Here is a 13941-nt window from a genome sequence, read left to right on the forward strand (position 1 = left end):
CATAGTATGTGTTCACCATCTTCTGCCAAACATACCAAAAGAAATTATGAACAAGTCCCAATATTCCATATGAGAAGCTCATCGTGCAGGTCAAGGCAATGTTCATGGAGATCACATATACAAACAAATGTTCACAAGACCACATTCAATCAGCAAGTCTGTTCAACTCCAAGCTTTGAGCAAAGGTTGTCAATACAGGCAAGCAGTTGCAGGAAAGGGTGGAACACATATTTTAAGTTTGAAGGCATCTAGTGATTTAGACAGCTAGCTCAATGCCAGTCAGTTCTCACCCAACCATCGAGCATGAAGGATCTGGTGGTGAGCAGGAGCACTCTCCGACCCCTTCTCTTGTTCATCTTCATCTCTTCCTCAAGAGTGGATTTGCTCCTAGTGGGCAGTTGTGGGAATGCTAAAGGACATCACATTTGTACTAGGCCTAAAAATTCAGGTGTTCTAGGATATCTTCTGGGTGTCCCTGTGAATTTGATCAGTTGCAGAGTCAATAGTCCTCCAGATTGCACTGACAAAGAAGGAATAAGCAGCTATGCCTGAAGGTAAAAAGCCGATCTGGTCTTTTTCAACAGATCATTACTTATAATCTAGATATTTTTACTATAATATGATTGATTTCTAACTGAAATAACTACAAAAGGACTGATTTGTAAATGAGACGACCACATGGGATTGATTTCTCTAAATGAAATAACTGCTTTCAAGTGTGTGAAAAAATGGTCCTTTCCAATGTTTGATATATTACAAGTAAACCAGAACCAGAAAGAAACATAAGAACTGATAAACAGACTCTACCAAATGTTAATTTGTAGTAATATAACCCTCATACTCAACCCACTAGATTAATTTACCTGCCATAAAAATGTTTCCAAGTGTCCCATCTTGGCTTGTAACCATATTGCGATTAGCAACCTGCAATGCTTGGCTGCTATTTGAAACCATACTTCCGCTGCCCACTTCAGGCTGCTGTTGTCCCACTCCTGCTACATATTTGCAGAGGTTTGTTAAATCATTGTAAGCCTCCTGGACCAATCTATCCATATACACCTGTTGACAATAGGGACAGTCAATTTCCTGATGAACACTTAAACCTACATGAGAAAATAATATCTACTGCATATGATTCCAAGCATCTTAAAATTTCAAAAAATGCCAGCTTGAAAGTTCCTCTTTTCTGCATGATCAATTCCCTACCATTAGCACATTTTCATGTTTCAAGCCACCTCGCTGCCTCACTCCTCTTACACATGATTTTGGCAATCCACAAGAATTCGATTCAGCAAATTGATTGGACCCTTTATTTAGGTTGGTGGTTCTACACATCATTTTAGATCCTTTTCGCAAGCATGAGCCAACAATATGTCATGCAAATTCATAAGACAACTCCATCTCAGGTACCACCTAAGATGCACTATTCCTAGCAAAGTCACAGGAAAAGCATTGAATGTGAAACAGTCCCCTCTAGCAAACTAATGTCTCAGAAGACGAGAACTTAGTCAGTGCAAGAGTGTATGTCATCCCTATTGCATTTTGCATGTTTCAACAAAAAGTTTGGATATAAATAGAACTTTCAGACTTAGCATAATACATTGCAATCACACAGGTAAAAATGATATTAACTGGTGTCCTGTTCCTGGCAGTTCCCACAACAAATGCCATCCCTGTTCCATTCCAAGAACCTTCCCTGTTGGGATCTTGTGATCTCTCTCTATGAGCCTGTCCGAGTATCATGGATGGTATTCGGCCATCACCCCATTACTAGCATGTCAATAGGCATTCCCTGTACTATGAAAGGTATTTGACTATCAACCAGCCTGTCACTGTGGTTCATGTTCCAGGAAAGATACGTGATCATCATTCATTACTAGCATGTCACAATGGGCCCTAGAAATTGTTCCCTGCCATATTTCGTTTCCAGCTTTTGCAGATCGTCCAATTAAGCTGAAGCATTCATCAGCTCACATGCAGTAGAACATGAGCTACAAACCTATTACAACATCTATGGAGTAAGTGATAATGTTAAATATGTCAAGTCTATAGCAATCACCAGGCAAGCAGAGCAGACACTCTGCATACTAGTTGCTACTGGATAGCTAGTAAGAGTTCTACCACCTTTGTCCATTAGAAGTAAGTCGTGTCTCATGTCAAATCACATACAGCAAATTTCAAGTCATTACACATATTCTGGTAATGTTTCTGAAATGTTTTATATTCAAAAACTGAAGGCAAGCCAAACTCAATCATATATCCAGTGACCAGTCATCGAGCATAGTAACACGTCGGAACACTTTATTGGCTCCGAGGAGACATTGTGAATGGATAAGACAGCTCATTGTGGCCACACACAAGTAGGAAAAACTGCTGGAGCAGATATACGTATTGAGAAGTGTTTTATGGGGAAAGTTCATCTATTTGTTGCCAAGGGAGGTGCAAACATAGATGAGATTCAAAATTGCATCAGATTTTAGAATACATACGCATTCCATAGTTCCTTGAAAATAATAAACTGAGAAGCATTGATAAAGGCAAAGGTTCTAATGATAGAAGAACCTGCTCGGTCTCTGATAAGGAGCTCAAAGGTACATAGGAGCCATTTCGTACAATCCCAAGAGGCTGATAAATTGTATTTAGTATAACACCGATTGTATGACTATCATCAGGATAATAGACATGTTGAGTCTCATTCAAGACACAGGTCTTTGCATGTTCCACAATGCTATCCCATGTTTTCACAGACATGGTATTTCCGAAAATCTGCACATAACCAATAAAGTAATATTACAAGAAATGATTATGATAATCTAAAAATCCTGAAAGAATGTTTCACTAGAAGGAAAACCAGTACAAAACAAACAGGTACCATCTAACCTCACGAAGCTTTGAAGGTCCTGTTGAGTACATAACCAAAAAATCCTCCACTGTATTTATTTGATTTTCAGAGAGCCTTTTGTGGTAAGCACCATCCTTGCCTATTTTCTCCAACCGCCAAACATCGTCACTTAAAGCTGGGGGATAATGTTTCTTGTACACTGTTGAGAAAAGTGAAATTGCAACAGAGACCATGAATTATCAAATTCCTAATACATGTTCCCAAAAAAGTCTTTCAAGCTAAATGTTTTGTTCAAATAAGCTTCCATGTACAAAAAATTTAGTTTCTTCTTCTCTCCAACCCTACTGATACATTGGTTATGCGTTTTCAAAAGGGGCTTTACACCAAGGATTCTTCTTAGAATGATCATACAACCAACAGAGATACTATCGGTCCAAAGAGCAGATAAAATAAGTCTTTTGTTTTGATGCACAAAAAAGTAGTCGCTAGTCTGACTTCCAACTGAAGAGAGAGCTACCATTCAATTAATGAAACCTTCCATGGTATAACTTCGCTATCATGCTACCATTCTTGGGCTTAGGCTCTAAGCACAATAACATAGCTGCAGAGAAGGGCGAAGCATGATCAGCAACAAATGCAGCTGTGCGACAAACATACATGCCTAAACTATTCATGCAGATTGGTACAGTTTATTGTTTTCTCTATGTCACATCTTCGAATGTGATATCTTTGAGTAAAATCTCCTTCAGTCTTTCCAATTTGATGTCTATGCCACTTGATATACATGATTAACAAATTTAGGCCACAACTAGGTACATCTGAGCTTATATTACTATTTGCATTCACTATAACAAGACAAAATCTAAGCATTATGCACATGATTGGGAAGTACTCTAACTGTTGCGCATACTATAAAAACAAATTGTTCCTTACATCAGCCATTGTAGAGCTTGAGATATGCAATCAACATAGATTGGGCTATGCATCATGTCTAAATTCATTATTTCAACACCAAACATACAAGATGTTCACGCACATTGTCCTCGGTGGTCTTTGACAAAAAATGCTTCTGTTTTAGCCTCACGGACACACGATCCATTACGACATTCGGTTGATAATTTGACACCAAGCCGGAATTTCCTGCTTCTAATCCAGCTTGAGTTATCTGTAAAAAACAATTCTCCAAGAGTTCCCACGCCCTCTCTCAGCACCACAGAAAGGTCTCCTGTAAGAAGTGGACGCTTCCCTTCTCTCTCTTTTACTTCATAGTTCTGAAACTCCTCTGAAGTCCAATCATCTTCATCATCATAAGAAAAATCACCCTCCAGGACAACGATATCCAGTTTTGCTGACGCTTCATCCCCTGTTGTAATGACTTCTCCGGTGGCTGCATCCAATAGAACAACTTGAATTGCACTCCCATGCTCACCTTCCACTTTACTGCCAGTGTAAAGAGGTAATGACAGTCTAGTTTGAAATTGAAGCCGCAGCGACTTGCACTCAGAATTGGGTGGTTGACTAGATGGCAATCTGCTTCAGGAAAAAAGAGCACAAGTAACACAAACACATGTGAACAAGGTATCAAAACAGCAGGTGTTTTCCTTGTCAGAATTTAGCAGTTCATGATAGAAAAGGCACAGACAGTTCTTTCGGAGAGATCTATACCAACTCAAATAATAATGATGGTGATGATGATGATCAGAAGTTTAAGAAATAAGACACCAACTCTAAATGAGAGGGGTAACAACCAACTCTAAAAGAAATAAAAATGCTCAGAAGCAAACCTTATCTTGGAAGGAAGATATTTAGATATGGCATGCTCCACTTCCTCCCTAATCTGCCCATTTCGAAAAATGTTTTGAGTAAGCAAGACAACATTTAGGACAATTGTACACATCTTCATGATTCACTCAACATTACCAACAAGTTACAAACAAAGAGAGAAATATCAATTTTGTGGCACAATAAGCTTGAGACTCTATACCAATACAATTCAGGCAGCTTAAGGTTGTGTGTCATATGGAATCTTTGGTGAACTTGGCTCTGCAGCTTCTGAAGTGGGTGGCCATATCTTACCTCTAATGAAGGAATGAAGGAGCTGCTAAAAGAAATACAAGCAAGAAACTATGAACTACAAGCAACATAACTAGCCACACCTTTGTTTCGGGGGGGGGGGGGGGGGGGGGGGGGGGGGTTTTATGAACTACAAGCAACCACCCTTTGTTTCGAACCTCCACCCTTGGTTCGGCTTAATGTTGATCCATTGTATCCTGTACCTTGCTCATGCAAAGGTCATAGTATTACTTATTCCTATTCTCATCCCATTCATCAGATCATTCATTCGTATTTGCAGAGTTTGTTCTTGTTATGAACTTTGTTAACCCTCTTATCTTCACATATCCTTGGCATTACTAGTGTCTGTTTAAAATTGAGAATCTCCAAACATGGCTAACAATAAGCTAAAAGCGTGATTACAAAGTCAAAGGCCAAGGACTTTATGAAAGCAACTTGACTAGCCAAACTTTCCACAATTCCATTAAAGAAGACATCAACAATATGAAGTTCAAACTACCACCAAGGTGTCAAGAAGAAATGAATTCCAACTTAATGCTCTTTGGATGCTTAAGTTAAGCACATGTGAGGTGCACATGTGACATTATGTTGAATTTCCCTTGGAAATGACTTTTGGTGCCATGGAAGTTGGGGATTTAAATGATTTAATATCCTAGACTAAGGTTCATGGAAAGTTTCAACACTTTCATTTTCAAAGAGGTTAGGAATTTAAAATTGAGGTTGGGCTTGGACATGTATTTCCCCAATTTAATTGATTATAGTTGGGTGGAATTAAGTCTAGAGGCTGGCTTTGCATGGGTAGATTTAATACTTGGTGGTTGGCTAAGTTTGGGTGCCATGTAAGGCTGTATGAACTGTTTTGGGACAGGGTGGAGACCTCAAATATGCCCAAAGGAAGAGCAGTTGTAGTACCATGGCAGCAGGGGAACCTGATGTGGAGAGGATTCTAGAGCCGTGGACTGCTGAGCCACCTGATTTTCTGCATCAACATGGGCTGGAACAGCAGACAACAGCTGCCAAGTGATCCCCAACAAGAGGGACAACATCTGGAGCCCTCATATAAACTGGCAATTGCACGTGTGACAAAACAGGGGCAGCAGTTTTCTTCTCCGCCTCAGTACAATGGCAAAAGAGAGCTCACCAGCTGCACTAGGGTTTTATCTCCCCTTTCAATGTTGTTGGTGCCATCAGACTCACCATCAAAATTACTGTTAGAGAGATGCAACAACAGACCTGATTTTAACATGTTTTTGGGTAAGAAATGGATGTTGGTCACTGTTTGAGGGCTAAATTGCAGAATTTTCTCTTTCTTCCCTCTTCTCTCTCATCTATGCTTAATGCATGTTCCATTGGGTGATGGAAATTGGAGGCTTAGATTTGAACCTGATGTTTTGTCAATTGCCAATTTCCTATTCTCAATGTGTTTTCAGCAAGTTAGGGTTTGCATAGTAGCATTGGGATGTGTGCATGCTTGCCTCTAAGTTTGAGGAAGGTTGCTAATGCAAATTTAGTCAACAAACAGCTGAATGTGTGAGATACTACTGGATCTACAAGTTAGTTGATTTGCATGCAACAAGATTAGATTCAATTTGCGCCAATTCCCACGGTTCGAGAATGGATAATGGATAGTGGCATTTCCCACCCCATGACTCTATCAAAGTTTGATTTGATGTTCTCACTCTGCTTCCACCAAGAATTAGGATTTCATGGCAACATTGGGATGCGTCCATGCTTGCCCTTGTGTTTGAGAATTGGTGATACTGCAAATTTGGTTAGTGGACAGCTGAATGGGAGAGATTTTGGGTCTACATGTTGGTTGATTTGCATGCCACTAGAATGGATTCAATTTGGGCTTTCCTGATGGCGGAACCAAGGGGCAACTTGAATTTGCAATTGCTAGTTACTGAAACCAACCTTCCTCCCCGGAGAGGGTGGTAAATAACCCAATTAAGCACTATTTACAGCAATTAACAAATTCACAAAACTGAAAAGCACACTTTACCATATAATCTCGGATATTGGACACCCAGTTGGCCCCAAAACTAGCGCCGCTTTCAATATTTATTTAACTTAATTGAAAAAGACGCCATTGTACAAAGGGATTCTCCCAATCCCTTTCGGTATTCCAACTTCCCTTGCTGTCCAAAATGACAAGCAAGTCTTCAATTTGATTTGCCCCTTGATTCGAGCAATCAATTGGCCCTTCACTCGCTTTTATGGAGATGGAAAATGCCACAAATTCATCGATTTGCTGGTCCCTCCACTTGAATTTGACTAAAAACAACTTCAGGCTTGTTGAATCCAAGTCTTGGAGCCTCCAATTTCTGGCACACTTCCCAAGGTTGCTGCTAAACCCTAATTTTTGCTGCTGCAGATTAGGGTTTACAGCAAAGAAATTTGAAATTTCTCAACCTTTGGTGATCTCAATGCTGTAATCTTTGGAGCAAGGCTGTAAGCAAGGCTGTAGAAAGACTAGGAGATCAGAGAGAATACTGAGGAGGGAAATTTCAGACTTTCTTCACGAAGAATTGAAGAAAATCTGTCATTTACTGCTGTTGCACTGTCTCAATAGTTTGTAGATGCAAAGAACTGAAGAAAATCAGTCATTTATTGTTGCTGCCCTATCTCAACAACCTATAGATGCTGTCACCTGTTGTTGAATGGTCTTCTCTTGCCCCTAGCTGCCTCAAAAGGTTCTTCAATAGCTGCAAATCAGACCAGCAACATCTCCTCCCTCTCTCTTGCAAGCTGAATCCACCCAATTTCCTTTTTCCAACCTCTAAAGACTTTTTTCAAACTTACATGGGCACTTTTGACAAATGGCAACCTTTCCAAATGGCTTTTCCAGAATTATCCATAATTAAATATAATTTTCAATCTTTAAATACTAAAAATTAATCTAATAATTATTTCAGTATCCTAAAAAATAATCTGATTCGCCAATAATTAAATTGGCTAGGCATTTCCATTCCTGAGTGTCTCTACGCCATCTTTGATCAACAAATTAGCGTTAGATACCATTAAACCCCACTTCTCTAGTGTCACCAACCGATGCTTATGACGAAATGAATAACCTAGACCAACAACTAGCACTAGATACCACTAAGTACTTGTGTAGCATAACTTACAGCAACTTTTACCTTTGACATCCCACTATCTCCTCAAGTCCCAAACTCATATAGCCTTGAGACCTCATGAAGGCATCAAACTTATGATACGATTGCACGGGAGCTTACTTCAATCCATATGGGACACCAACATTTGGGGCCAATGGAGCATCAGCTCGTCTCAATTTCAAGAGGCAATTCTAGTCCAAAGTTGTAAAGTACTGAATTTTTCAATTTATCATTAAGTTAGTGACTTTATTACTTGATTTAATTTGCTAAAAAACTGTGTATTTTATAGTTCCACCACCCTTTTATAAAAAGAAAAGTTGTTTCAAAAAGATTGTGATAGTTGGTATAGGCATTGGTTGATCTGTTGCCTTTGGCACATGCTTGGGACCAAGTTTTTCCATGTCCTACATTGTGGTAGTAGAAACATCCATGTTACTACCTGCACTACTCTCTTTTAAACTTGGTGAAATAGTCTTTTTCTTTCTCCTTGGCTTTCTGGTATAGGATTAAATCTAGCCAATTTAAGAGCTAGAAATTTAAACATTTAACCTCATTTGCTAACAAGGATAACAAATACTAAATGTTGCTTACTTGGATTCACCTCCATATTTTCAAGTGAAAATTTTGGGCTAGCTCAAGAGACAAGAAATCAATCTTGCCCTCAAGATATTGCTTGAAGTACTTCTGGACCTACAACTTCTTCATAAGCTAAAAGTATATCTGAATGGTCTTTAAAATACTCTTTTGGCATTTGTTTAGAATCTAAATGATAGTAATTTTTAATTCCGTCTCCTCATTATATAAAAAACTATTTGTTCTGATTGAAATATTTGTTCTTGTTCATCTACTTCACACAAATCCTCCATTAAAGATTCAAATGGTGAAAGTTTCAAGAGTTATATCAAAAGCATTGTGAATTCTTCAATGCTCTGGAAGTTGTAACATATAACAAATATCATTGATTTTTTCATTGATTTGAAATGTACCATAATTTATTGCTATTAGTATAGCGTTCTTTCATTAAAGGCTTATTAGAGTTTCTTAGACAAGCTTTGTCAAATTTCAGCCATTGTCAATCTCCTTCATGTAAACCAAGTCTTTCCTATGCTACACGCCAAGACCATGCCACAATTTATGTTGACCAGCATTATACTCCTCAATAACTCCAAGAGGACATAAGGGTTTATCCTAAAGACACAAAGAACTATGGTTTAATAACTATTAGCAAGTGCTGTAAGTTATCTTCAAGATATTGTGTGTCAAGCTAAAAATGCATTAGCTTCACTTAAACAACCCCAAAACATACTTAATTAAGGAAGAAACCTTGTTTATTTAAAAAGAAATATGCTCCTAGAGAGTGTCTATATCCCATAAGCACAAACCCACTTGGGAGGGCCCAAACTTTCTATAAATAGGTGTATTGCCCTCCATTCAGCCTCAATCTCGTTTTTGCAGATTTTATATATTTCAGCTTGCTGCCCACACCCCGAACGCAGAGAATATCGCGGTCCAAGCTGGCCATTGTTGTCTACAACAGTTTGACACCTGTTTCCAACCTACCACACACTATTCGGAGCTGATTTCAACATACTAACTGCTGCTGGTTGATTTTCCTGCACTCTCTCTCTCTCTCTCTCTCTCTCTCTCTCTCTCTCTCTCTCTCTTCTCGCAACTAGCATTTTTTCTCTCTCCTCACCTGCATTTGTAGTCTTTCACTCTCCTCACCTACGTTTTTAGTATTTCTCTCTCCTGCACTACCATCTACATTAGATCCAACCTTCCTTGGTTGTGTTTGCTGGTGTTTGGCATCCGAAGGCTACCTTGTTGCGATTTGGAACCCACTAAGAGTACGACACTCTCTCTAGGTCATTACCCCTGCCCTGATCCTTGAGATACAAGAGTTCGAGGTACACTATTCATTCACTATATAGTGTGTGTTTGCTGCATGAGCATTGTATATTCAATAGTCATATTATTTCATTCATTTTCTGTGTTCATTGTCTCTGAGTTATCCTAACCCTAACTGTGTTCTTCTATGAGTATGTCATTTATCATGCAGTGTTATTTGTATTTCTGTGTTAAGGTATTTCTTCACATTGTGGTCCTTTCTAGATTACCAATATAATAAGTAGTATATCCTACAAGCATGACTTACCTCCGAAAATCAAATTTCACCCTCTGTTTCACATGACTCGTTTAAAAGAACAACTAGGGCAAGGTGAACTAATAATTCCAATTGAGAAAGTCCCACAATTAAAAGACATTGCTCAATATATTCCACTTGCACCCAAAATGGTCCTCAACCATAAGACTAAATGATCCCATTGAACCATTTATCCTAAGAATTTAGACAAGTGAAAGGACCATCCACAGACCGAGACTACTTAGACATTGATTCACTCATTGAAGAGTTGTTTTCTCCACTTTGTTCCAATGAATATTGTTGAGAAAAGTAATCATTCATAAGAGGGGACGTGCTACATTCTTCGACATCTAGATGATTGCTAGTAGTGCTGGTCATAGTGCTCATGAAGTGACTAAGTGCGAATGCACTAAGGGCACTTCGAGGTTAGGACAACAAAGTCTTATTTATAACCCTCGAGGCCCTATTGTGCACATTATTGGATAGTCTTGCCACTCTTAGACTCTTGGCCCATAGACGAAATGAACATGTCCATACAACGGGATGGTATGGACTAGTGGTATGGGACACTTGCCCTTAGGACATGGTTGTGACCCAATGTGCTACTAGCTCCTAAGCTCAACGATGAGCCCATTTGGCTCTTTGACTAAGAGGTGAGTCTAACATCTAGTCCTTTTATGCTTGTGGATATAGCTTGTGTCATGTCTCATGTGCAAGTAGGATCTAAATGGATGGTACAACATTACCACCTTGGTGATTTAGTATGTCTATGCTGAACCAAACCATTTAAGTCATCATGGGATAAGGCCTAAATGCTTCTCATTGCAAATTTTCCCAATTCCACACCTACACCATATTTACTTCTCTAGCAGACGTATTTGGCCATTATCACAGTTTAGTCATATGAAGTAATTTGTCATTTCTCATTTTCAATTCACACTTTTATTTTATTCTCACAAGATTAAATTCTCCCTGAGTTGTTTGCATGTATCAGTCCTTTGGTGTTGTAAGCCATTTTGCTTGCTCTCTCTCTCTCTCTCTCTCTCTCTCTCTCTCTCTCTCTCTCTCTCTCTCTCTCTCTCATGCAAATTAACAAAAACAGCTATAATGATGCAATACAATTTATGGCAATGCTACTATCACAGCTTCGGTTCCTCTTCCATCAAATAGGGAGCCCTAGCTTCATTGTTCAACAAAGGTAGCCCTTTGTTTACATAGTACCTTCTATTCCATTTAGTTGTTGATTTCAACCTTGCCTGATTTGCGCGCACGTACACACACACAGAGCGTCCTCTCTGTCCTGTGCATAGGAAAGGGATTTATGGGAAAAAAGAAGGCCAAGTTTGGCATGCTTTTCCAAAGGAGTCCGAAAATTTTGGCCACCTGTCATAATAGTGTAGAGTCAACACAAAAGACTTTTAAATGTGTTGATCTGCTGGTGCACAGCACCACTGTAATGGCGTATGCCCTCATGGGCAAATGCTAACAGAGTAGACTTCTGCATGTAAAATGTATACACTGCCAAGACTTACAATAGCAGTTCTATTATATAACAATGCCATCATGACTTAATGGCAGTGGCACGCAATGTAACTACGTTGGCCGAGCCAAGCTCATAACTATTTACATAGAATCGCTTACATCATAACTTGATTAATGCTGTTGATAAAATCATCTTTTGCAGTAAACCAGTAATAAAACATTAACATGCATCAGCTAGCCTGCATAAAACCCAATAAACCAACAAAAAAATATGGCAGCTGCTGGTGGTAGTGCAAGTGGCTCCCGAGGATAGCACAAAAGTACAAAACAAATAAAGTATGCTACAAGGGTCCTTAACATGCAAGATCCTTGGGGTTATTTCTAGATACAAACATATGCCTCTGTATCTTAAAATGTCCTCATCATAACTGATGTCCTTAATAGTATGATATTCGACTTACATAAACTCTCAATACAGAAAAAACAACGCAGTAACACCATATGCCACCACATCCAAGACACCTGCTGTGAAAAACCCATAAGTTCATCTGCTTACTTGGTAGAATCCTCATTCCTAAGTCCAGTTAGTGCTATTGCTATCTGTTTCAAACTTTGGCTTTCAGCTGCTTTGACTTATACATGATCTGAGGATTTCAATAACTGATTCTGAGCTAACGTAGCAAACACTGAGGCTAGGCCATTTGATTCTGAGGTAAGGTGGCAAACAACAGCACACCTCAAACTGGTAACACCAAACAAAACCCAATGACACCTGCCATGCCCACGATGCAACAAAAACGAAATGAAATTTGAGAACACGATCATAGCAGAATTCAAAAGGTCAGTTGAGAGAGCACTTAACCACTCTGCGAAGCATGGGTTCCAGAGCTACCAAAAGCTTTTGCATAGCATTGGCTTTCACAGCTTCTAAGACGACACTGTCAAGAAGCAGAGACACGCATGTTACAACCATTTTTATGAATAGCTGAACGTGACCAAACAGCACCCTTGGAAGTTTGTAGGACACCTTTGGAGAGTGACACGCTGCCTTTTCTCGTTGGGGGCATCCTTCTCCGAATTGCCATCCAGAAATGGACGTTTCTGTGCCATGTCTGCACACATAACCCCTTGAAACTTCAGTGCAAGACTGTCTGCTCTGGGAATTTCAAGCAGCGCCTTACAAAAGCAACAGCTGTGAATCGATGGAGCTCTGGCTTTTGCGTACTGTAGAGCTTCCGGCCTGAGAGGTGCAGAAAAGCCTTTTTCTTGTACGAGAGCAAAATAGAACCTCTAAAGAAGAAGATACGCTGCCTCTGACGGCTTTTTCCCTGGATCAAGGAATATGACTGGATGAAAAAGGCAATCTTTAGCTTGTTAAGCGCGGGGCATCTGTGGAGCATCTGCAATGCGCAAACTGCCGGTCGATGCACCACTTCAGGTGCGAAATTCTATGTCGCTGAGTCGTTAGGCAGGTGGCTTCTTTGAGAGAGATCGGAAAGAAAGCTCTTCCTTTACGGGAGGAGAACTGTTACCTGCATAAAGGAAGCCGATCACCTGTGCCGATGGCGGGGAAGGCAGACGAAGGACGGAATATCGAGGCGATTAAAAGAAGCAGAGGAGAGCGCGGGCCGCGGGCGCTTTTGACTGCGCCGCCGTCGCCCGCAGCCTGCCTGCTTGGACGGACCAGATTGAGCCTTTCCCAGATGAACGGCTGAAAAGCTTGAAAACGGATATCGTGCGTGGCAACGCGCTATCTTATGTCATCAAAAACGCGCATGCTGCGATTGCCACGTCGCGATGCTAAAACTTTTCGGTATTAATGGCCACCGCCTGGGCCCTGGCAGCGGCCCCTCTTGTAAGTTGTGGTTCGTTGGCAAGGCTCTCGTCCTAACACGCAACAAAGCTTTCTCTTGGAATACAAGAGCCAAGCCACGCTCAGTTCGAAAAGACCAACCACAATGCATGCTGATGTCCAAGAAGTCAAGTTCAGCGAGTGTGGCCAAGCTACTTGACTTGTCCTCCGAATAAATCACGGACTTTAGCAAGTGAAGCTAGTCTCACTAAAATTAGTGAGACTTCATAGGCTCAAACAAGTTTGGTGATGTGGCAGCTAGATCTCTCTCTCTCTCTCTCTCTCTCTCTACAAGTTTGGTCAACGTCCACATGTCGATGGAGTCAAGTTATAGGGAGTGTGGTTCAATTGCTTAACTTGTGCTCTTGCAAAAACGGGACTCCATAGTAAAGCTAACATCACCAAATGTAGAGCTACTAGCTTGATTTCAGCA

At 40.1% G+C, this 13941-nt stretch overlaps 1 protein-coding gene across 3 annotated transcripts in view; it reads right to left on the minus strand.

The window, feature by feature from the left end:
* Window positions 1–13359, minus strand: part of LOC148019403 (calmodulin-binding protein 60 B-like) — a 37678-nt gene extending 24319 nt beyond the window's left edge. Inside the window, exons 1-7 of one of the 3 annotated variants that reach the window (XM_087661044.1) lie at window positions 12684–13356; window positions 12519–12594; window positions 4627–4679; window positions 3879–4375; window positions 2881–3041; window positions 2563–2766; window positions 864–1059 (exon numbers count right to left, since the gene is read on the minus strand). In XM_087661044.1, coding sequence (XP_087517170.1) covers window positions 864–1059; window positions 2563–2766; window positions 2881–3041; window positions 3879–4375; window positions 4627–4679; window positions 12519–12594; window positions 12684–12778 — 1282 coding nt within the window. In that variant the 5' untranslated portion in view covers window positions 12779–13356. Of the gene's footprint in view, window positions 1–863; window positions 1060–2562; window positions 2767–2880; window positions 3042–3878; window positions 4376–4626; window positions 4680–12518; window positions 12595–12683 lie in introns of all 3 variants that reach the window. The other 2 variants (XM_087661045.1, XM_087661046.1) reach the window with 2 other exon arrangements.
* Window positions 13360–13941: the final 582 nt, after the last annotated feature.

This window comes from Lygodium microphyllum, chromosome 20 (assembly GCF_053477565.2).
Source record: "Lygodium microphyllum isolate KBCC chromosome 20, Lygodium_microphyllum_v1.1.10, whole genome shotgun sequence".
NCBI classification, from domain to species: domain Eukaryota; kingdom Viridiplantae; phylum Streptophyta; class Polypodiopsida; order Schizaeales; family Lygodiaceae; genus Lygodium; species Lygodium microphyllum.